General features: G+C 45.4%; 1 protein-coding gene across 1 annotated transcript in view; it reads left to right on the top strand.

Moving 5' to 3' along the window:
• PUDP (pseudouridine 5'-phosphatase) overlaps window positions 1–25,816 on the top strand; it is a 71,652-nt gene that overhangs the window by 7,861 nt on the left and 37,975 nt on the right. The window contains exon 2 of the mRNA XM_012782472.2: window positions 23,315–23,533. Within this exon, the coding sequence (XP_012637926.1) occupies window positions 23,315–23,533 (219 nt within the window). The remainder of the gene's footprint in view (window positions 1–23,314; window positions 23,534–25,816) is intronic.

Below are 25,816 nucleotides of genomic sequence, written 5' to 3'. Positions count from 1 at the left end.
AGGGTCTAATAATTGCAGCGTTTAATACAGTAAAAGTTTCGTTTAATTGTGTTGAAATGGTTGGGGGCATCCTTGATTTTTGTGGTGCAGATATTTGTGGTTTAAAATTGCCTTGTTGGTGCTTAAAGAGCATTTTCTTGAAAACATAATAATGCTAATGCATGCACTTTTCCTGTGTAAGACCACAAAAAGGAAAACATTTTCTTCCCTTTGGCTTTGCAAAGGAGGGCCATGCTTGTAGCTCTGCTTGACAGCTTTTAAGCAGTTTGGCAGGTACATCACCACCTTCCCCAGTCCTCCTCCGTCCCCTGCCTCCCTCGGGCCCTTTGCTGTGATGCCGATGGTCCGCAGCTGAGAGCCTGGGTGCAGTGTGCTGCATGGCAAGGTGCTTGTGGGTGGGATGGGTGGTCCCTCTTCAGTGCCCTTGCCTGAGGGGTGTTCCATGGCATTGCTGGCGGCACCTGGCTGGGCCTGGGAATCCGCTTGACTCCTCCTAGCCGGGGAGCCGGGCTGGCATGCTCTTTGTGGTCAGTCATGCTCTATTTTAAAAATGCTGCGGATGACACAGCTATTCAGTGACAGACAGACCGTCCAGTCTGTTTGTGAACTGAGAGGAACTGAGCATAGTTTGCACATCTAATAAGCTTTATCTGAAGCTTTGAGACAGAAGCCAACGTGAGCACCCTGCCTCCCTCCCGTTTATGTGGCCCCTCGCATGTGGAAGAGAAGTGGGTGGTTCCCGCTGAGACCTGTACACTGTCCGCTGTCTAGACCCGCACTGTCCTTGCAGCCCGCCTCTCTGCCAGGATGGGCTCGTTCTGTATCTGCTTTGCTGTGGACGGAAGCCATGGCTGGAGACCAGCCCCACCCCAGATGTGGCCCATGCAGCTGAGGAACTGAACTTTTCACAGTACTTCCATTTATGTAACTTGGATTTAAATAGCCCCCTGTGGCTACGGCCACCAGAGCGTACACATCTCTATAGGAGTGTGTTCATCGTTCATCTGTTCAGAGAATATACCGTGCTGGGTGTGGTAGAGGCATCAAAATTAGTCTCTCCCTTTTGGGACCTTAGAGTCCAGGTGGGAACTAAAACAAGATTGGGGAAATCAATGAATAGTTGCTGGAGATTACATGGTAAGGGCGTGTTAGTGACAGAGCAGTATTTTGGCCTGAAAGCATGTTGGGGAGGGGGCCGATATTGTCAAACATAGACAGGAGCTGAGAAGAGAAGTGGATATTTCAGACCAGGAGAAGGAATGGCTGAGCAGTATGCATGTTTTCTAAAGCAGGGAGGGGTTGTTTTTTTATTTATTTATTTTTGAGACAGGCTGTCACCTTGTTGCCTTGGCTAGAGTACAGAGGCTTCATCATGGCTCACTGCAGCCTCAAACTCCTGGGCTCAGGTGATCCTCCTGCCTCAGCCTCCCGAGTAGCTGAGACTACAGGCATGCACCGCCATGCCCGGCTAATTTTTCTATTTTTTGTAGGTACAGGATCTCACTCGTGCTCAGGCTGGTCTCAAACTCCTGAGCTTAAACAATCCTCCCACCTCGGCCTCCCAAAATGTTAGGATTATAGGCATGATCCACCATGCCCTGCCTAGCAAAGACTTTATATAATAATTTTAAAAAGAAAAGAGATCTTACTTATGATTACATTGTAACGTCAAGACTGAGATTGCTAACAGTGTTTCTCAAGCTAGTTACCCGGTAGTAGTTATGTCCCTTTAGCCTATTTTAAACTAGAAAATCCAACCCCACTTCACAGCCATATACCTTGCATTTTTCCCTGTGGTATTTAGTGACTTTCAGAAGAGCCTGGGACAGTTATCATCACAATGTCCTACATTCAGGATCTGCCTGGTGGTTTCCACATGGTGCCACGTTATTTGTTCTTCCAGCCCCTGTATTTCCTTGAGTCTAGAAATGATGCCCGGCACCTCAGCTGGACTGACGTTCGCAGCCACTTCTGGCAAGAATAATGCTGCTTCCCCTCATCACCTTTTTGGGGAGGTGGTTAGTGTGAGGTCAGTCACCTCACGAGGTCAGTCGTCCCAGTCCCGTTGAGCAGTGTTGTCCTCAGGAAAGTTGTCGAGCCAACTCTTGTCTTCCATGGTGGCACCTGGGACGTTTGGTGAGAAGTCCAGCGCCCGAGAGTCCGTCTGCAGCAGGTGGCTGTAGTGCTTGCATGTGTGGATGGCCTGAGCCTTCAGGCAAGCAGTTGAGGCAGCAGGCAGCAGAAGTGTGCCCCGCACTGCTGCTGTTGGAAAGAGGACACCCCAGAACCCCAGAGGGTTTGAAGAGCACGGGTTCCTCCGCTGCATGCAGTAGCATGCGGGAGAGAAAGAGCGGCCCTGCAGGTCAGGCTGTTTTCAGTTCTGCCTAAAGCAGATCCCATGCTGTGATCTCTCTGAGCAGCGCTTGCTGATAAGATCTGAGGACACTGGGAGCTCTGGCATAAGACGCCTTAGGAAGTGTAGATTATTCAGAGCCAGTGCCACTGCCAGCACAGTCTGCTTTTGAAAAGTAAACGTAAGGGCTCAGACTGACCCACGTATTTGTCCACGGAGTCCTACTTCTGTAAACCTTACTCATCACACAAAGCGATAGTCATCAGTGCTTAAAAGAGATCAGATACTGGATTTCTAAACACCATGCCCAACGAAAGGAACCAAGACCCTGAGGAGACGTGGCTGATCCCAGGTCCAGGGCCAGAAAGCTTGCAAGATGAGCACAGAGCACCTTCTTGTGCCAGAATGCAGGGAAGGCAGATTGCAATCAAAAGAATAATGACTATAATAGAGCATAATACTCTGAATTTTAAAAAAAGAAGTCTATGTGTCAAGATGCTAAAGATAAAGAGACAGGGGTGGTGAAGTATCTCAGGAAAGGCAGGGACACACTTATGTAGATTAAAAGAGGCTAAAGGGACATTAACAACCAAATTCAACAGGCCTTAATTGGGGGAAAAAATCTATAAAAGACATTTCCAGGATGTTGGAGGCTCATCAAAATATAAAAATAATCACACCGAAGACCACGTTAATATCCGACCCAAGGCCCTTACTGCAGTGTTTAACGTGATTTTGCAAAAGACACTTGATCATCTGAATATAGTATGCTGCCCTTCCATATACCATTAGTGTTTACCATTACATCAGATGGAATCACGTCCCCACCTAGAGGATGGCACTTCTGAAGAACTTAGCATCCTTGTACGATCGCGTCTGTAATAGTGCATAATAAACACAGTGTACTTGTTGCCACATTTATTGTGCCTGTCACCTGGGAACAGTTGGTGTCTTGATTTGAAGGATGTGCTGGCTTATCTGTATTTCCGCTTCCATTCTCAGGCGAACTTGCGAAAAAGCTTCATTCACTGTCCCTGCTCCCTCATGTCCCATCCCCTCCCTGCCAGCCGGCTTCCCAGCCCTGCCACTCACGGAAACTGTCCTGACAGTTGCTAGGTACGTTATGGCATCTTTTTCTTGTATTTCCAGAACTTCCAGCTTCCTTTGGCGCTTTCGATTGTCCCCTTGGACATGGTTCTTTCTGGCTTTACAGATAGCTCCTCTTCTGACGTCCTCATCCCTTTCTCCTCCTTGTGTGATCCGTTTGGTGTCCTTGTGACTTTGAGCTCTCTTCTCTTTCGAGGAGGCCTCTTCTGCACTTGTGGCTTCAGCACATGCTTGACACCCTGACCTCCATCGCTGACCCTCTCCCCTCTCTCGAGTTCCCATCTACGCTTCCCAGTGACCACTGGCCCTTTCCTGCCCAAGTGTTCCAGAGACAGCGCCGAAGCCCATGTCCTGAACAGCCTCTGATTCTCTGCTGCCGATCTGCCCCTCTCCTGTGTTCTGCACACGGCGAGTGACACCGAGAGCCACACATGCAGAAGCTGGGAGTCAACTTTCCAGCTCAATTCCTTACCTCCCAGCCTGCACATTCCAAGCACTTATTATACATATTTCCAAGCCACTCTGTGTCATCCCAGCTGCTGTGTCTTTCTCTAGCCTCTTGGGCTTTTTCCTGATCTAATAACAATATCCGTTGAGAACCTGCACTGTGCGTGGTTCTGCTGGTTACCTGCAGAAGGATCCCTGCGTGGCAGCTCTCGAGCTTTGGTGCTCACCGCGCTGGAATTACACACAGAGTTCTGCAGCCCAGGTGTCTTTGCGTAAAGGTCACTTTGATGAGAGGGAAGCTTTCACCGGGGAGAGTTCTGGTTTTTTTCCTCTCTGGTGTATGTTTCTAGATTCCTTTGTCAAAGGTGATAAACTGGTCTGTAAGTATTTTCCAAGAGAAGGCTTGTTCACGTGGATAAAAATAACTTTGGACTTTGGGCCGTGAGTGCTGCCCTCCCTGCCGTGTTGGTTTTTCTGTGCCTGGTTCTGCAGTCTGAATGCAAACCTGTGAGTTGTCCTTGGGTGTGGCTGTGTGACTTGTTCTTTTCTGAACGCTCCAGCCCTATCTCAGCCCACATCTTGTTAAACCAGTTGTGCTGACCTGACCCCGCCCCCCCAGAGCAACCTAAAAAAAGCATGTAAATGTTCCCCTTACAAGCCCGTGGAGCAGCACGGGTAGCCAACCATGAGAGGCAGTTGCGATAATTGGCGTGATGCACCCCGCGTTTAGGTGGGTCTTCAGGTGGCTGAAGGTAGGTGGCACTTTCTGCTGCAGAGAGTTTGGGGAGAGAGCTCTAAGCTCACAAAGAAAGAAAGCATGACAAGATGGATCCGTGAGGTTACTTGAGGAGAGGCAGAAATGTTTGGGGTACTCCTGAACCCCAGTCCGTGAACCCCTTATATAACTTATATAATGGATCCTCCAGCTCCAGGTACAGAGAGGACTGTGGCGAATGAACACAACACCCTCCCTGCTGTTCAGGGGATGGAGTCGGCTGTGCCGTGAGGCCTGTGTTGGGAGGAGGTGGACGTGTTCTGTCCCACTGCATCATTGTTTTCTGCTAGAGAGGACGTGGCCTCCTTGGGAGCCAGGCAGGGGAGGTTGTCGGGCGAGATGCACCTCACAGAGGAACACATGTGTCCCCAGTGAGCGGCGGGCGAGAGTTGGGAGTTGGTTGGGTGCAGGAGGAAAGGCTTAGGCACTTGGGCCAGGAGGACGTGTGTGCAAAGGTAAGAGAGCAGGGCGTGGGGCAGAAGTGGCCTGTGCACGCCTGGGGTGGAGGTCACTGGGGGAGGGACCCGGCAGAAAGGCACGCCAGGGGCAGGCATGCGGAGGAATTCAGATCTCCTGCGTGGCGGGGCGCAGCCTTGCCAGAGGGTGTGTGTGGAAGGGCGGTTCCCGTGGCGTGGGCAGTTGAAGCCTGGGCGCTGGAGACTGGCTGGGAGGCTGTTGCAATGGTCCAGGTGACCAGTGAAATAAGGGCTTTACGAGCTTCCCGCAAACTGGGGGGCTTTAGACAACAGAAGATTGTTCTCTCCCGGTTCCAGGCGCCAGAAGTCTGGAATGAAGGTGCCATCAGGCAGAGCCCCACGCTGTCTGCAGGTTGCCGGGGGCCACCATCGGGCCCGCGGCAAGGACCTGCAGGGTGGGAATGACAGGAAGAGGAGAAGCCTGCTTCAGAGGCTGTTCTGCCGACAGCTGGGTGGAGAGGGACGACAGGGAGAAGGCGGACGGCCGGGATTTCTGTCTGCCTGGGCGAGGAGCAGTGGTTTTCTCTGACGCTGAGACTGGGGAGACTGGCAGAGCTTGACACACGGGGAGTTCTGTTTTAGGAACTCAGACACATTGAGTTATAGGTGGCTGAAAGTCTGGACCCCTCTTAGGTCGATGTGACGGATACAGACTACCATGATTTCCCATTTAAAGCACAAAACTCTATGTACTGTCGTGCCACAAACACTGAAATAGGTGTCCATCCACCAAGGCCCATGCACATTTGGACAGTGATAGTGCCTAGAGACCACTTTAAAGGTGTGACGGAATTTACGTCTTTGAAGTCCTTTTATTCCATTCCCTTCTCCTTGCCCTCTGGTTCCTGCTCAGTTGCAAATATCAGGGAGAAGTAGAGGGTGCAGCTCCACGTCTCAGAAGGAGGTGCACCACGGTTGCTAAATAGAGGGGTTGGTTTTCCAGACAAGGGAAAGAAAGGAAGTGCTCTGGAGTAAACTCTGCAGTCCCTCACCATGCCCGGGATAAACTTGCAGCATGACCGTAAGTCCGAGGAGTTACACGGTAAAATATTAATAACAAGTAAACGGTACTTCCCGGAGAGGCGGTGGTGACTGGCCACTGTGTCTGCACCTCATTCCTCTTTTCCTCGGGTAACATTCCCTGGGGTGGGTGGAAGGCTCCAGATGCTCTATGCCCCACTCTCCCCAAAACGCTGAGCAAACATGGGGTTCCAGAACGTGTCCTGCACCGAGGCTTGGATCTAGGGCCTGTCGTGTTGACTTTGGAGGCTCGACACGATGTGTTTGCTCATAGAGAAGCTCCAATTAATAAATACATGTGTGTCTGGATGAACAGATACGTGTTACATGACAGCAGGATGGATGGAGCCCGTATGTACATCAGATCCCCCTTCTTTCCACACTTCAAGTTCGGTACGGTGCAGGCAATAAGGAAATGTAGAATGGAAAGGAAGGAGTATTGTTTTGTGTGTGCCCTGTGATCTTTAAGTGTTATTAAATGTTATTAATTAAATGTCGCGGTGTAACTAATTATATCCCGGCACCTCTTTCCCACATGTTTGCATTCTCTAATTACATTCAAAGCAGTGGTTGCCAAAACTGCCGACGGCTAAGGACTCTCTCTGTCCTGTCTTCACCCATGAGGACTGACTGTGTTCTAACTTGCGATTTCACCTGCAGGAGCTCCTAGTCCAGCTGCATTTGAATACTATTATATTTGACGAGCAGTAAGAGACTAGAAAGATTGTGGGGCTTGGGCTAGGGATCTATATAATCCCATATGTAGATACATGAATTCCTGATTATTTATGGAACGATCGTCCTGGGTCCCACTGTTGCGTCTGGTGGCTGCCTGAGTTTTGTCCACAGACTCATTCATTAGCATCCACACTAGAGTGTAAACAAAGGGCCTAAAATAGTTTTGATGTGAAGTACTTAGATAGAACCCATTTCCCCAGATGGAAATGTTAAAAAATAGACATTAGCTACCCAGACCCATATTCAGAAAATCCTTCGTGCACGTGGGGAGCTGTCCTGGTTCTGAATGTCCCTGACGACCTCTTATTTATTATGGTAAACTGTGTTTGGGTACCAGCTTGGAATGCCAGGAACATGATTCTGCCCCAGGGCAGCAGCTCTTCTGCTGGTGCCCCTGGGTCCCAGCCGGTTTCCAGTCCCTGCTTTTCCTACGATGGCATGTGCAGGGACAGCGTGTTACAAGTGCTTGATTTGTTCATGAGACTTGCCACTATATACTTTAGTTTTAAAGATTTATATACTATTCAAATACAGACTCAAAAACTTTTTTGTTTTCTAAATGTTTAATTTCTGCTTACTCTGTTTATAAATCTGGTAATAATTTTAACAGTTTCTATTTAGAGGCCATAACAGTGACTCCATTTACAAATTTTTTTATAAACTTCACCTTTATACTTGTTAAGCCCCACTTATACAACTAATATATTTCTTTGTTGAATACTTCAGTTGTCTGAATTAACAAATGAAACCTTTTAAATAGTCGGTGATTATTTTAAGCCTAAATAAGTGAAGTTTATAAAAATGATGAACCTAAAGTTCTTAATGTTCCAATAGAATTCCAATGATGTTGTCCTAAATTACAAGTGTATATAATTCAGGTATGTGTTGAAACATTTATTTATAGCATTATCTCCTTCATAGACCAAATTTAATTAAAGAGGACAGGTAATAAAATAACACAGAAAATGCATTCAGTAGTGCTACTTCTCTTAAACATCTCTCTAAATGTTTTGGGAGTCGAGAGATGTCTGTCTATTAAGGAAAACAGTTCTCCTCCTAGGTACCTTCAGTTTCCAGCCAGGTAATTAGATTTTTCATTTCATAACATATGTAAATTTCTTTCCACCCAAATCCAATAATCTTTGAACTTGACAAGAATTCTACATTCTCTCATTATACTTCCCAGGTCAGTACAAGTCCTAGGGACAGCTATTAAGAGGATATCTGATTGAATTGTGAATGTCTTTCATGTAGTTTGTCTGACTTACTTACAGTGACACCTCATAAGGCCTGACATAGTTAGAAAATGAACATTGAGCTAGCCTTAATTATGTGCCTGCCGAGCCCCTACCTGTTCAAAGAAAAGGCGGTCTCTCCCCAGCTGTCCTTCCCTGGTAATTGGAGCTGTGGAATAAAGGTCAGTTGCTCTTTGAGAACGTGAGTGAGCATTTCTGCCTCCTAATCCCGCAGGGCCCTTGTGTATGGAAGACTTAGTAAATTGAGTTATGCCTGTGGTTACCAAGCTATGCCTCTTTTTGTCAACAAAACTCCCACTGCTTTTGAGTACCAGAAGTATACTCTGCATAGAAGGGAACCACACCGTATGCTTTTTGGTTGGCTCTTTTGAGAAATCCTAGGTAGATTTAAAATCTCAGATCTATGGACCAATTTATATACACATTATGCAAATATATGTTCTTTAAAAAGGGATGTTGATCCTTATTTCTTAGTGATCTTCTACATCCCTTCCCCGTGTTAAGATAACCCCTTTCGCTTAACAAACAAGATATACAGGGATAATTTTAACTGGCTGCTCTTGCCTTTTATGAAAAGAAATACCGAGTAGTTGGAGATCCAGCAGTTGGAGACCCAGTGTCATGGGCTGAATTGTGCCGTCAATAAAATTCATACATTGAAGCTGTGCCCCCCTGGACCTTTGAATATGACTGTGTTTAGAGACAGAGACTTTAAAGAGGTGATTAAGGTAAAGCGAGGTCACTAGGGTGGGCCCTGATCCAGTAGGACTGGTGTCCTTATAAGAAGAGGAGATGAGAACACAGACACGCACAGAGGGACGACCCCGTGGGGACACAGTGAGAAGGCGGCCCTCTATAAGGCAAGGAGAGAGGCCTCAGGAGAAACCAAGCCTGTGGTCACCTTTATCTCGAACTTCCAGCCTCCAGGACCGTGAGGGAATACGTTTCTGTTGCTTAAGCAGCCCGATCTATGCTCTTTTTGTTATGTCAGCCCTAGCAGACAAACACTCCCAGGAACTTAACATTTTTGATTCTGTGAAGGGATCAAGCTATCTGGACCAGTGTTTTACAGATTTTCTGGGCAAACCTACCAGTGAATGGCCCAGGGCTGTCCACTTAGTGTGTGAGCTGGCAAGATTACCAAGTAAGTTTCTCCAGTCTTAACTCCTGTCATCTTTTTACAGTTGACTTTTCTGACACTCTTCCACCCCCACTGATGTAAAATAATAAGTGAACAAAAGACATGCTATGACAGCCAAAGGAATGTGCTCATGATGTCACCACCTGTGTGCTTCTTGAGAAGAGGAGCACTTTGTACTTTTTATCGCTGTTTTCATTCTTCACGCGTTTCCTAGATTTCAAAATAATTGACATTGCCCTAAATTAAAAAAAAAAAAATGTAATTCTGACATTGTCTCCTTACTCATGAACACATCCCTGGGGGTGATTCCCAACAGGCCTTCAATAGGGGCTGCTGACAGTGAGGATAGAAATGGAAGGGTGGCAGACGCCCGAAAAGACACCCTGAAGGGCAGAAGCAATTGCATTTGGGTGGCAAAGGTCATAACACCTTTGTGCGTGTTGTGGAGGGCAGTTGCTGGTTTTCATTTATTCAAAAGGAGTAGGGATGTGTGGATTCAGCATTCATCCATAAAGCCTGGGACACTGGGAAACCAGCCCTGAAGAGGGTTTGGACAAAGATCCACCCATCCAGAGCTCTACAAAAGTTGAGATGAATTTAAATTGTTGGTATTAGCTAAGTGGCAGCGTCATAGTGTGTCAACATGCAATGGGAAAGAAACTCATGTTATAAACAGTGATTATCGAGATTTATACAGGTGTGATTATATTGTAGCAATAGCGACGGCCCAGCGTGCTGTTTGTTGGTGAACTGGTGGGCCTCATCAGGTACCTTGTCACATATAATCCTCCTGGAAACCCTGCCTGCAGCCCTCACTGACACCTGTTGGGAATGAAACCTCAGAAAAGGTTCATTCTTATGTTTGTGTTCCGTTAGGTTTGGATACATTCGAGACTAATTGTGCAGAAGCCCACATAGGAGAAAAAAAGAAGACAGTTTAAGAAAGTTTCTTAAGGCATTCGTTTTCTATTGGTGTCGTGACAACCACAAACTGAGCCCAAAACACAGATTGACGATGTTGCAGTTCTGAGGTGGAAAGTGTCACACCATCTGAGGGTAAAATCAAGGTCAGAGTGTTGGCAAGGCTGCCTTCCTTTCTGAGGCCCTCAGGGAGAATGTTTTCTTGCCTTTCCTGCAGTTAGAGACCACCCACATTTACTCCCTGGCTTATCTTGGAAGCTGGCAGTGTTTGACCTCTCTAACCACTGGTTCTCAATGTAGGCATTTGTGGCCACAGACATCCTCCAAGTACTGCTTTTCCTGTATCCCATAAGTGTTGGTTGCTATCTTGTGCTTTCGTTTTCCTTCAAAGCCTCTTCTAATTTCTCTCATGGTTTCTTCTTTGACTCTTGAATATTCAGGAGCGCATTATTTAATTGTCACATCATTTGTGAATTTCCCAGGTTTTCTTCTGTTACCGATTTCTAATTTCATTTCATTGTTGAATGGGGAAATACTTTGTATGATTTTAGTTCTTTGTAAATTTATTGAGACTTGTCTAGCATGTGACTTATCCTGGAGAATTTTCCATGTGCACTTGAGAATAATGTATGTTCTGTTATTGCTGAGTGGTGTGTTCTATAGATGTCTGTTAAGGTTTACTTGGTTTACAATGTTTTAAGTGGTTTAAATCAAGTCTTGTATGTCTTTCTTAATCTTCAGTCTAGTTGTTCTGTCCATTATCAGAAATGTGATATTGAAGTCTCTAGCTACTATCATAGAATCTGTTCTCTCTCCGTTCAGTTTTGTCATTGTCTGTTTCTTATATTTTGGGGCTCTGGTTAGGTTCATATATGTTTATAATTGTTGCATATTCTTGTTGGAGTGACCCATTTATCACTATAAAATGTTTCTATTAAAACTTTTGGGGTTTCTTCTAGTAAAAAAATGTTTGTCTTAATTCTACTTTGATACTAATATAGCCACTCCAGCCCTCTTTCAGCTTCTGTTGGCATGGAATATCTTTTCCATCCTTTTACTTTCAACCTTTTTGTGCCATTTGATCTGAAGTAGATATTTTTAGTGTACCAATTCTTTTATCATTTCTTTTACTGTATATTTTTGAGTTACTTTCCAAGGGGTTGCTCTGCGAATTATGATAAACATCTTAACCAATTTATTTTAAATAGTTCACAAAACCTTTGCTCCTAGAGGGTTCCATTCGCACCCCCTTTCTTTGTGCTGTTGTTGTCATACACATTACATCTTTGTACCCTGTATGTCCATCAAGAGAGACTTATAAGTACTGTTTCATGCATTTTTTTAAGCCAGGAGGGAAAAAAAGATTTACAGACTAAAAATACATTTATACTGTTTTTTTGTATGTCTCCCAAGGCGTAAAATCAATGCCCAATTACGGACCATCGCATTAAGGTATTACAAAAACAGCGCTGTAGCATCACTATTCTTTATCGTATTTTAAAGTAACTTGGCGCAATTTAGAAAGATTATTCAAGACATTTTTGAATTGGTTATTGGATAATGAACCAAAAAAATTCATGTATAAACAATGTTGCCTTTTTTTAAGTGTGGCCAACCCAGGCTTGATGATATTTTCCAAAATAAAAAATAAAGTGAAAATCTGTAACAATTTTAGGGTTATATATGACATCAACTTAGAACTTTTTTTTTTGGTTCCTTAATCTCTATCTAAATATTGAAAGTAATGTTGTTTCAGATATATACAAACCCATGAGGTCATTCTAGTAATGATCTTAAGTGAATTTGACCTGAGGGGAAGTCTCTTCAGAGAAAGTTGCATGTAATCTGACTTCTAGCATGCTGAGTTAGAAAAGTCTTTATAAATCATCCCTGACACTCAGAGCCATGCCCAGGACAGGTGTTGGCCCTGGAAAAAGGCTCAGCACCATGACTCTTGCCCATGGAAACAAAATGGGAGGTGGAGAAGGAAGACAAATCTGTTATTTCCTAACATAATGAAATACTTCCTTCTTAAAGGAAATAGGAAAGCATTCTTCTATCAGCATCTGCGCCACCTGAGATTCCACTTTGAAAAATCCACGTAGGAAACGTGAGAAGGAAAGGAGATATATAGGAAAAAGAGATAGGATAGTTCATCTCTGCAACCAGAAAAAATGAATTTAAAAGGCACTTTTTGCATGTGTGCTTTTAAAAAAGAACATGTAGATAGCAGTGTTATTCAGTATCATCCTGGGCTCTTTCCTCTTTATCATGCATATTAGTTTCTTGTGCAAATGAATGTAAATGCAAAATATGCAGGATTGAAGATTCACTCTTCATTGGATAGCTCAACTTAAAGATTTTGTAGCTCTTTCTTAAATCTATAAGTCCAGATCCACAGCCCTTTATATCCACTGTCCTCACAGCTGCCGGCCGGGCGCACAGCATACCACTTGGAAAGCCCCCCTGCTGACCGCAGGACCCTCCCATGTGCCTGCCGTCCCTTGGCACCTACCTGCAGGTCTCTTCTCTCTGGGAGCTTCCCTGCTTTCCGTGTCTGGGACAGGCTGTCACCCTCTGTGAACCAGGATATATGTTGGTCCTCTCTTAAATTATCCCTTCAATCCCACCTCCCCCATAATTACATGTAAAAAAGGAGTGGAACCTGCTTTTACCCCCAGAGGGTGTGGGCGTACAGAGAAGATTCCCTGAGGTTCTGGGAAGGGATTGCGCCATGCCCTGTCTCTGATCACCTGTGCCCCAGGGGCCATGGGACTGGGGACAGGAGCCCAAAAGACGAGGGTGCCCCCACCAACCTGAGAGAGCTCAGCAGGGATCCCTCAAAGCTTCCTCCACTACAGAAAGGTCGCTTTCTGAAGGGAAGCTGACAAGTCCCAGGAAGACTTTCTCATGTTGGGCTCCAGGGATAGCTCACTGTCGTTGTGATGGTCACCGGGTATTTTAAAAATCATTCTAGGCTACTCGTATTTGTTTAACGTTGTAACTGTTGGTTTTTCCCCCACCTTCACAAACCCAAGGCTCTAAGGATATTCTGTTTTCTTCTAGAAGTTTTACAGTTTTGGTTTTGCATATAGTTTTGGTTTTGCATCCTAAGGATCAATGTTTTTATTTCTTTCCCCAGTACAGATATATGTTTCCAACTGCTGCTAGATACCTGTGATCCAGTGGCAATTTTTGCAGTTCATTTTTTAGTGATTTTTAAATTTAGATATGGATCGTAAGGAAAAAAATTCACAGACTGATACCTATACCTATTAGATGAAATGATTGCCAAGGCCAATGGATTATGCCAAACGCTAATTGAAAGTTTTATGTTGCAAATGATCGCTCAATTAAATTATCATTACCTATCTTTATTTTAAGCAGCATTTATTTTTTCTTTACAGTTCAAAAATGATAGCTTACAGCCACAGAAGCAATATTCAAATACTTAAAATACTTCTTTCTTAGCCCAATAGGGCAAGCGTCTGATTTGAAGCAAATATTACTGAAACTCATAATTTCATGCTTGTTTAATTATTCATTTTAGTCTTTTATTGTCACTGGCCTTAGGAAGAAGCACTTCAGGGCCCTCATCGTGTTAAGAACTTGCAGCATTTGTTGAAGAGTGGATCATTGGTCTTCATCTTACCTTCTCATCTTCCTCCCCATACCGCTAGGAATTTGTGTTGGGCATCTAACATAGCTTCTACGTGACTTTGTTCTCAGGTCTCAGAGGAAATCCCTTGGATAGATTTATGCTTAGCTGAAGGTGACACATTGGTTGGTCTTCAGGTGAGGACAACATTCTGATTCATACAGTGGCGTTTTGTTAATCACTCTTTTTGCAGGGTTTCTCTTACCTTTGCAGGTATTTGTTTCTGTGTTTATTTTGTTCAACAAATATTAATTAATTTTTCCAGATACTACTTTATTTAACATTCCTTGCAAGACTGTTTTGTCCTCAGTTGTCCTGTTTTTCCCAGTGCCTAGCACAGAGTATGTACCCAGCAAACATTTGTTTAATTGAGCTTCTGAGCATGTGCCATTTTTGCATACTACAGATTGATATGCAGCTTCTTGAGATTGTTATCTATGATTCTAATCAATGTTACATCTTCTGTTTACTTTTGTGACACTGGATGTTCCCAACTTGTAAATATTTGTCCCATAAGGACCTCTGTGCTCAGTCATTTGAAACCTGGGCTGGATTTTAATTTGGAGGAAAAGTAAATATTAGGTTGGTTTGGATTCTAATTTATACCATTACAATTTTTTTCAAATCCAAAGTGAGAATAAAATAACCTATGCGTAGCAGCGAAGAGTGGTGAGCCGGTCATACAGTCATGCTGCTGGCAGTGCCATGCTCATAAGCAAAACAAGCAAACCACCACGCAAGTAAACTTTGAACCAGGTCAGTTTGCTTTCGGCGTAGTTTATAGACTGGTATTTATTTGTGGAAGCAGAGTTGGATGGAGATCGTGGAAAGTCTAGAAGAGAGGAACAAAGTTTTGTATGTTTGTGGATTTTGATGGCACTAGATTTTGACAATGTCAGTCTTTAGTTCTGGTTTCCCTTTGCCGTGATGTACTTACACCTGGTTTTTGTCCACATTCAACCTCACAGTTTGGGAGTGTTTCCCACAAATCACGGTGCCTTTGTGATACATGTCGGGGTGGGATAACACCGTGAATTAGGTTTGATGCCAGGCCCGGAGATGGTGCCAAGGATAAATCTCAGACATGCCATCACCGAAGCCCACATAGCTGTGACAGTTCTCCAAACCATGCTGGAGTTTCCTGACCGTTGCCGTTCCTGCCCTTGAACTCTGTCCGTCCTGTCACAGGGCCTTGGTGTAGGTGTGGTGCGGAGGTCAGTTTATTCTGATTGGCTGTGACCAGAGGTGGGGTGAGGACGTAGATCAGGATGCAGGGGTGCCTGTGCAATATGGAACGTGGACTGGTGAAGGAGACTGGGAGGGGGGACACGGCCCAGCTGGGAATGCGCTAAGGGTTTGCTTGTGGATCCCCTTTGTGGCCGGGAAGAAACCAGGGGTCAGGGTGGGGGTTACCATGCAGCTCTTGTGGGTCCAGCCGTTGGCCTAGTGTGTTTGACCAGGTCAGTGACCGTCTTCTTTAATGGGACTTGAGTGGCTTGGGCATTCCGGAGTTCCCTCCGCCGGCCAGAAAGCCAAGTATGGGTATCCTGGAGACAATCCCATGGCACACCTTGCTTCTAGGGAGCTGTCCCCAGTCCCCCCAGGCTATCAGCCTCCAGTCAGGACTCCCTTTGCTCATTATGGAGCTTCCTCAGCCCGCTGCCTGCCTTCGAGCCTCTGCAGAGGAAAATGATGGTGGCTGACTGTTGCCATACAAGCTCCAAATGAACAGCCTTTGCTGCTTCTCAGTTTGGGGAGAGCTTCATTTACTTTATAATTTAACCACTTCCTCCCTCGCCAGCCTCCCACCAGACCCTGCTTTTTCCACGTGCTTCTCCCATCTTCCTGCACAGTTAATGACACCTCCCTACCAGGCTGGAGCACCCGTGTGAGGGGCCATTCGCACAGGGATGCTCTAAGCAAATATGCTCTTCCAGTCCCGGAGAGAGGCAGTTTGGTTTGGCCTTGCTGTCACCGCTGCAGCCTCGGTCTGGCGCACCCTGAGCGCTGTGTGCGCACAGCAGCCAGTCCGAGAGGTGAGGACGGCCACCGAGGAGATGGGGCGCTCTGCTGCGCTCTGGGGGCATCAGGAGCAGTGTTTAACAGCTGTTGCCGCGGTGACCTTCCAAAACAGTTTTGGCCATCAGGGTTCTAGGAATTACTAAGCAAGCTTGGCTGTGGAAGAAGGTCAAAACGAGCTCCAGGCAACCCTGGATATCAGATATAGCTGTTTCAGAAGGCGCAAACCCTTCTCCTGTGAAGGGCTGCGTTTCCAGGCTCATGTAATTCAAAGCTCAGTTTTTAGGGTAGCTGTGCTACTGACCAAGTCGTCGGCTTTTGGAGATGCAGCCTTGTTTTCCAATAACACCCTTTATGAAGCTGGAAATGCTTTCACTAGAGAAAAAAGGGGATTCAATGCTAGACCATACATATATAGCAAATATTTAGTAAAAATTTCAGGAGTTATTCTCAAAAGAAAGTCCCCAAGGACAACTGTTACTTCGTATGTAATGATCCTAGTACTAGAAAATGTATTTTTTAATCCTTGATTTCTATTTGAGAGAGGCGAACCAATTAACTAATCCTTTAAATATACTGTGTTCCATTGAGTTGTCAATGTTTTTATTCCAAGATTTATGTTTCTTAAGAACTAGCTTATTAGGGTGTCTTTTTATAAGAGCGTTACCTTGCCATGTTTGTAAGAATGCTGTGCATAATTTTCACTGAAATCCACATCTCCTTTGATATGCAGTATTACCTAATTAACTTGTATTAATTGAGAACTGCAATTCATTGGAATCGTTTGCTGCAATTAACTTTAGGAAGAATGGGGCCTATTTCAGGGTCCTTATTTTGTGAACCTGGATTTCAGTACAAACATATTAACATAAATCTGGTTTGGGGGTTGAGGGAAGGCAACAGGGAAAAAAAAATGCAACTGTAAGTTGTAACAGGATGCAACATAGAGGAAAGTGTAGATTGGGATGAAGGTCAGCCCATGGTGGATTGTTCTTTCTTTAATGTCTAGTAATAAATGCATACGTTAAAATTAAACATTTCTTAGTTAAGATTGATCCACTTTTAAAATCACTGACCTTATGGAGCACAGGTCTTCAGTAAAAACATAACTCCAGGTAAATTGTTCTCCACTTGAGCACACATCCAGATCACCCGCAAGGCTTGATCAAACACTGCTGGGCCCCAGCCCAGTTTTCGATCCTGCAGATCTGGGGCAGGGCCTGTTGTCGTTTCCATGTTTGTTCCTCCGAAAGTCGTGTTGAAACTTGATGCCCAACTTGGCAGTATTGAGAGGTGGGGCCTTTCAGAGGGGATTGGGTCATGAAAGCTCATCCCATCATGATTGGATTAATTCATTCGTGGATTAATAGATTAATGAGCTAAGGGATTATTAGTATTATCAAGGGAGGAAGAGAGACCTAGCTAGCAGTCAGCCCCTCACCATGCGATGCCCTGTGCCACCTGGGGGCTCTGCAGAGCGTCCCCACCTGCAAGAAGGCCCCGACCAGATGTGGCCCCTTGGCCTTGGACTTCTCAGCCTCCAGAACTGTAAGAAATAAATTCCTTTTCTTTATAAATTACCCAGTTTCAGGCATTCTGTTATAAGAATTTAAAGTTTGGACAACTTCTCGTGGAACGCTGATGCTGCTGGTTCCCAAGCCACACTTTGAGAAACAGGGGGTTAAGGAAACCAGTGGTAGAATATGTTAGGTGAACAAAACTAATGGGTTTACAAATTAAATCTCTTCAGTAATTACCAATTACCTCCAACTACCTACCGTGTACTCACAATGGTTTAGAAAAATGACACCACCATAAAGACATTCAAAAACACTGCTGCGCTTTTTTCCTCTGCTGCTGCTAAGGTGCTCGGTCCTTCTGAGGAGGCGAAGGTCCCCTTGGGGTGAGGCCCTCATTCATCCAGCAACTAGTGTCATGCCGGGCAGCAGCCGCAGTCTCTGAGCTTGCCTTGTCTGCACTGCAGTGAGGGTGCAATCCATCGGTGGCCTCATTACAGCAGCCCATAACACCTGTTGGAGGTGTGGGCCTGGCTTGCTTGCAGAGGCCCTGGCCGCATCCGCCTTGGGGGCCCCAGCTGCAGTGTGGATGCTGGCGGGCCTGCTCCAGCAGCCTGACATCCTAACACCCCACCACCCTGCCCTGCTGGGAAGGAAGTGGAAGCAAAGAAAATAATCTGCGGAGTCTGGTGATGACACAGGTTTTGGTCTTTCTGACTAAACCTGTTTTTGTAACATATTCAATGAAAAGCTAAACTGAAAAGAAAACAAACCAAAAACCAAAAAACAAAACCCCAAACTGCTGAATGTCTAGGTGAGAGGAAACAGGCAAACTGGCAGTCTGTTAACGTCTATATAACTGCCAGATTGTGACGGTTTGGTTTTAGCTCAAAATCAGCCTTTCCATGCAGTTTATTTTGTGTTTCAGATAGGAACCAGTCTATCTGAAATGCAGAACACTAGCTTTAGGTTTTTCCTTTTTTTTTGTAATTGGAAATAAAATTAAAACTGTGTTCAAGATATGTAAAGATAAGTTTTGAGAAAAAAGGCATTAAATCAGTTTGTTCAAGTTGTGGAAGATGCACAAAGTCTAACCGGGCTAGTCGGTAGGAATAAACTCCGGTCATGGTCCCTTATCCAAAGTCTATGGAGCCAGATGTATTTAGATGTAGGTTTTTATTATCATTTTTAAAAGATATTAGGATACATATGTCCCATGATATATGACACTCTCAGGGGGTTCTCAGGCAGCACCTGTGATCAAACCCATTAATATTTGTATAGGGAAATATGTGAACATTCACACTAACTGTGATAAATGTGAAGCATTAAAACCACCTCTTGCCAGTCCACAGCATACTTTGCAGCTAAATGAAAACTTTCACTCTCCATATGGGCGTCTGGACAGGGCTTCTGTTCCTGTACCAGGTGTGGCAGTTAGTTAATGAGTGTTCATGAAGCTAGTTCCGTGCCTAATAGGTGTGATGCTTTGGTGAATTCCAAATAGTGATTTTTTTTTTTTTTTAGTATTAATAGAATATTTGGAAAAAGGCACTTTAATTTCTCAGATTAACCAGCTTTTTGCCATTATTGAAGCATTGGGGTACAGAGTGAATGCAGATCTTATCCTTTCCTCCTAACTCACAGTTACTAAAAGCATTCTCTGACTGTTCCACCTAATGATGCTCAGAGGAAACTGGGCCAGGCGGGGTGCTCAGAGCACTGCATAGATTATTTCACCCAGTAGACACAACAGCCTCGAAGGTGTGTAGCGTGATTAAATGACCAGCATCCCATTTTACAGATGTCAGCCAAGGCCCAGCAGGCTTTCAGGGTGTGTAGTACAACGAGGATGCAGTATTAGTAATGTCCCCATTTCACAGATGCTTAAACCAAGGAGTATCTTGGTGGCCAGTAAGCTGCAGAGCAAGGGTTCAAACCCTCTCTGAGTGTTCACACCCCTTGCGTGCAGGCCAAGCGGCTATATTTAACCACATTTCCCCAACAGACCTACAAGTCAGCGCAGTGGGGAAGCTTGTCCCAGACCTGCAGCTGCTGCGTGGTTAGGCTGAGTTTACCGCACCCCCTCTGGCCCGCCAGCCCTGGCTTTCCCAGCCCCTCATGCTGGGTCTTGCATGACAACGGGGCTGGGAGCAAAGTGAGGTCGTACAATACATGCTTGTTGGTGAGAGATGGGTTGATGGTGATGTTTCGCCGCTAAATAATACAACGCACGGGTTTAAAATCAGAGAGTCATGTGCCCGTTTGCATGGTACAGTCGTACAGCTTACTGGAAACGGGGGAAAGCCCTCACCCCTTTTATCTTTATTGGGTAAAACGACCTGCTCCTGCCCACTGCGGGTCAGGGGTGGGCTAGCAAGCATCCAGATTCATTCTCGTTGAGAAAAGATGCAGCTCACCACATTGCCAGCCTTAGAAACCTAGAGGCCATTGGCCTTACCTTCCTCCAGGTGCAGCGACTCCTCATCAGTGTCATTTTAGCTGGAATGCCTCACATTTCCTGCCTGGGAACCATACCTGCCACTCAGCATGGAAACAGCCTTTGGACCCAGCACGGGCTCCTGTCCCATCCTCTGAGCCTTCCTCCTCCGCCCTGGCCTGCCTGGCACTTCCTACAGCTGTCTGCACGAGCCACTGGGATCCCAGCCAGGAGGAAGGCCCCCACTTTGCATGAGATGTTTTTCTAACTCACCTGTGGAAGGTAGTGGTACATGTGGCTGGAGCATGTTATGACAATGTCTATCGAGTTTCCTGGTAAAAATAACACTGGAGCAATTTGCAAAGCTTTAAGCTGCTAGCAAGCAGGGAAGAATATGCATCTCATAGCTTGGCACCACTATGTTGGCCTTATTTATCCTATTTTAGCTCCTTTTCCTTTTACAGCTCTGTCCCTTTAAGCGTGCTGTCATCAGCGGGTGTAGTCATCATTTGATCTGAGGAGTTTAATTACTTGTTTAGATCCTTCCTTATTCCACGGGGGATTTAGGATGATTTTATCTAAATTGTGAAGAAAAGTGGCTGTCTGCGCAGTCCCCTACAGATTTATAATCCTACAGTTCTGTATCTTTTAAATTAAACGCTCTGTGACATTTTAAGCTTTAAATAAACACTGTTTAAAGCATTTTAGAGGATATAGCTCTTTTTTTCTGTCTTTGGAATCTGTGTTCCTCACCCCCCCCTTCCTCCTCTTTGTATGCCTGCCGTAGTAGTGTAGCAGCTGCCCTGAGCAGTACTCCGCCTGGCCTCCTCTCCTTCGCTTTGCAAAACCGACAGTAGTTTCTCACTTGCTCGGTGCCTGTCATTTATGTACATCAGTCTTTCTGTCTCAACTACTAGAGGAAAAATTCAAGATAAGCAAGGAAAACGTGCCGCCTCACTGCGGATCCGTCCGTCTGCTGACCCTGAGAGCCCCGGCCCTTTCTGCCCCTCACGGGGAACAAGAACATAATAGGAGGCTCATTACTGGGTGGCCCTCCATCAAAGGATGCATTTCCCAGCTCTCCGATGGAGGAGCGTGGGCCAGCCCTTCTTTTCATTATGGAACTTCTTTAGGGAGACCACGTGCAAGGCAGGTTGCAGAAAAGCTCGGGTTTCTCAGGTTATTATCCAAACTGCAGCTTCTCCTACAGACCACCCAGGAAGACTTTTCTTAGAGCCTACTCTCTCCATTTCAGGGATCATGCCTTCACAATCTCAAGTGTCCAGAACGGCAGAGACTCTGAGATGTGTGCATTGTATAGCATTGCAATGAAATACAGCTCGTGGTGGAAAAGCAAGGAGAAAAACAGCTAATACGCCAAAGATGAAATTGCACCTGACCCAGGGCTGTGCGTGGTTTTGCCATGAAAAGCAGGGAAGGCATACAGGAGAGATAAGCATCTATCACGAGGCTAGAGGGCTGGGCCCCGCAGGTCAGCAGCCCAGGGAAGAGCCCTGGCCTCACAGAGCAGCCCATGCTGGTCCCCAGTGTCCACACAGGGAGGGGGGCCAAGGGGCTGCCTCTGCCCCATTCCAAGGAGGGAAAGGCAGGGAGTGCCCAGAAGTTCAGGGAGCCCCAGGATGAGGAGGGGTGCATGCACTGGGGCAGAGGCCACACAGCTGGCACTGAGCCACCAGTGAGCCTAGTCCTGCTAGGCCTGGAGTGGCCGAAGCAATACCCTCTGGGGCAGCCACAGGATACAATTTGGATGCCGCTTAAAGGGGAGGGTGCAGGGCCCATGCAGAAGGTTTCCCTTTGCAAGAGAACTGCTCTCCACGCTTGGTTCACTCGGGATTCTGCCAAAAGGTGATGCATATGGTGGAGTGTCTACAAGCACATGTGGCTGTATGCACATAAATGTACGTGAACATGCATATGATTATTTATATGGCTCATGAATGTACACAGCTTTCTCTGTACTTTCCCGTTGTTGTATTTTTCCCTCTCACTGCGGGAAAACCAGTTAAAAGCCCTTGGAGTCGCCCGGCTCTTTCCAGGAACATTACTGGGTCCAGCTGTGCAAATTCAGGGTGTAGGCTACACACTGTCAGCATTGCTCCACGCCCTGTGGGAAGGCCTCAGTGCCATATCTAGGACAGGGTGGTCAGCGCCCTAATTAAATTTGAATTTGAATTTTTGTCAAAGGAGTCCCCGAGTCTTCCCTTTAATCCACGTGCGAGTGGCCCCATCCATGGCCCCTTGCGTTTGTGGGCCGCCTCTGTCCGTGCCATGACAGACAGGAAGGTGAAGGGCCTGTCCAGGCGTCAGGACAAACCCCATCTGCCTTCACCGGGCCCCTGGAGATGACCGTCACCAAGAAGCACTCAGCTCCACGCGGCTTACCTGGCTTTGAAATTGTCATATTTGGGATATTTTCCTCAGTTTTCAAGTGTCGCTTTTTGTCATAAATCGCACCTCCTGGCAGGTTGCTAGTTGGTTTCTCAGTGAAGTGATCTTTCTAGGCCCTCGCCTATTTATTCACTGACGGTGCTGACTGAGCACAGTGGCCAGCGCTGATCCGAGAAGGTTGCTTGTGTGTGCTGAAGTATTTGGTCCTCACAGTAGTAGTGTCACCACACCATCGTGGCACCACCACTACTCCTATTGGTAACATTGCTGGTGATACTACTTCTGTGTTAGCTATACGTATAGAAAAAGAACACATCAGTGTAAACAAACGTGAGTATAGGTGGCCCTATTTATTATATCGCGTGTGATACAGTATACTGGGTATTGGTGGTATTGGGACGGTTCTTACCAATACCCCTATTCACCTTGTATAAACATGAGGAAGAGGAGGCTCCAGGGGGTTCACTACTTGGCTGAGGCTAGTGAGTGCAGAGCTGGGGGCTAATTCCCAGGCCGGTGTTGACCAACCTGTGATACTGCCTGTGCGTAGTGTTCTGTCCCCACAGTGAACTCCATGGCCGGGCACTCTGCTTGGGAGTCCTTCCTTAGGATAGTGGAAACGTCCTGAACAGCAGTGGGCCATACGCAAGACCACGTCCTGGGCTGCTGTCTTCAGCTCTCTGGGGGATACCAACTGACGATGTGGTGTGCCATCAGATGGCGTTTACTGTCCCAAATATGCGTTTAGACTCAATTTACATAGATGTGAATAGAAAACACAATAATACAGACTTCATTTCTTTCTAGATTTCTAACTTTATAGACCATAGCTCCAAAGATAACTGCAGCAAACTCGAGAGGGGGCTGCTCAGGGTAAGAGTGGCCACACGCATTTTCAGTTTGCTTGGGTCTCTGGGAAGGCCTCCTCTCACGGAACGTGACCTGCCTGACACGGATGCACGCCGATCTGACACAGGCGTGTTGTTCACGTAGCATGCACTATAAAAACCTCTCTTTGTCTCGTTCTGTTTCTGCAGATACTGAACGGCTGTATTCAGTGGTGTTTCAAGAGATATGTGGCCGCTACGGGAAGAACTACAGCTGGGACGTGAAGTCCCTGGTAATGGGTAAGAAGACGCTGGAGGCTGCGCAGATCATCATAGACGTCTTGCAGCTCCCCATGTCCAAGGAGGAACTGGTGGAAGAAAGCCAAGACAGGTTAAAGGACCTGTTCCCCACGGCCGCACTCCTGCCAGGTGGGTCCTCCCCGAGTGTGCGTGCTGGATCACACGTGTGAGCATCAGCAGCGTTGCTCTAGATCACTTGCACGGTCCCCGCCGCAGGGCACGCTTAGCCTGTCCTCGCTTGTCTTGTTAAGTCTCGGGACTGAGTCTCTCCCGGGGGCTCAGTCAAAATAATATGCATCAGTTTCACTGATTTCCGGGGGCCAAAACCATTTGCGTTTTGTTTATATCAGTATTCTGTAAAGATCATGTTCACGATGGAATTACTTCAATTTTTAATAGATGGCTTTGCCTTTTGTTTGTTTTTGTTTTTCAAAATCAGATATAGGATTAATGTTTCAGCAACTATTCAAACTTCAACAAATTGATAAGCAGCTGAATCTCCCCGAAGAAGCTTAATTTAAAAAAAAACAAAAAACAGAAAAAGTTAAAAGCCAAACTCATTTTTAGCCTGTCTGTTTATGTGCCACGCTGCCCTTTCTTGACTAGTATCCAGTCTTCTTTTGAAAGGAAGGATGACTTTGTTCCCTCCGGGCTTGTTAGCTGACGCTCAGTCAGAACAGAATTGCCTGCTGCTGCTTGCTAAAAGTGAGAAGGTCAAGCATGTTCTAGATTATAGATCCAGAAATGCTTGAAAGTAAACTGTTTGAAGATCCTTCTAGGGACAACATGGCGAACACTGTCTTTAGAATTCCTGGTGCAGAGGAGGGGAAAAAAGTTGCAGTTATGGCAGTAGTTTTAAAGTTGTATTAATATGGATCATACACGTTTTTGAAATGCATGTTATTATTTATACATATGTCCAAACATGTTGATTGAATATTCCTGGGAACTGGAGAATGTTCTTGCAAGGACCCAGCTAACGGCAGGGTGTATGTTGGATTAAACATACACACACATGCTTACACACACACGTACACAGAGGCAGACAGGTGCCCTTTGTAGTTATTCTGTCTGTGTCTGCTGCAAGTCTTAATACCTGTGAACTTCAGGCACTGGTGCACGTACTGAAGAACTCAGTTCTCTGCATCATATTGTCTTTCTGCACCATTTGCACCTGAAGTTATCCTGACAAGTCTTGGTGGAAACACATCCATACAGTTACTATTTTTTTTTAATTGTGATTAAAGAAAAAACACACACATAGTGTGAAATGTACTATCGTTTCTACTTTTAAGCACACAGTTCAGCAGGGTTAAGTCATTCACATTATTTTACAGTGGATCTCCAGAACTTCTTTACCTTGTAAATCTGAAACTCTATGCCCACTGAAGAAAGCTAACTACCCATTTCCACCATTCTGCTTTCTAAAAATTGACTATTGTCAGTACCTCTGATGAGTAGAATCCTACAGTATTTATTTTTTCACGACTGTCTTATTTTATGTAGCAGGATGTCCTCAAGTTTCATCTGTGGTGTACTATGTGACAGGTTCTTCCTTTTTAAGGCTGAATAATATTCTCTTGTATGTGTTGACTACATCTCGTTTATCCATTCATCTATCGATGGACACCTTGGTTGCTTCCATGTCTTGGCTATTGTGAATAATGCTTATATAATCATGGGTATGAAGATTATCTGTTTGAGACCCTACTTTCATTTCTTTTGGGTCTATACCCAGAAGCGCAATTGCTGGATCAGGTGGTAATTCGATTTTTAATTTTTTGGGTGACCACCATACTGTTTTCCATAGTGGCCACACCATTTTATATTCCCACCAACAGTCCACAAGGGTTCCACTTTTCTCTGCATTCTCACTAACACTTTATTATTTTCTTTATATTTTCCATAATAGTTATCCTAATGGGTGTGAGTTGGTATCTCATTGTGGTTTGGATTTGCACATCTCTAAGGCTTAGTAATAATGAGAACCTTCTCGGGTGCCTTTTGGCCATTTGTGTGCTTCTTTGGAGAAATGCCTATTGAAACCCTTTGCCTATTTTTTAATTTGGTTGTTTGTTGTTGTTGTTGTTGTTGTTGAGTTGAAGGATTTCTTATGTATTCTGGATATTAACCCCTTCTCAGACATGTGACTTACGGACATTTTCTTTCTGCAGGTTTCCTTTTTGCTTTGTTAATTGTGTCATGTGATGTGCACAAGTTTTTAAGTGTTACGTCCCGTTTGTCTAGTTTTGCTTTTGTTGCCTGTGCTTTTGGTGTCATAGCCAAGAAATCTCTGCCAAATCCAATGTCATGAAGCTCTCCCCTATGTTTCCTTTTTAGGAGTTTTATAGTCTTACATCTTACAGTTAGGTTTTTAATCCATTTTGAGTGAATTTTTGTATATGGTGTTAG

Source organism: Microcebus murinus, chromosome X (assembly GCF_040939455.1).
Source record: "Microcebus murinus isolate Inina chromosome X, M.murinus_Inina_mat1.0, whole genome shotgun sequence".
Classification (NCBI taxonomy): Eukaryota; Metazoa; Chordata; class Mammalia; order Primates; family Cheirogaleidae; genus Microcebus; species Microcebus murinus.
This window is presented reverse-complemented; position numbering and strand designations above follow the sequence as displayed.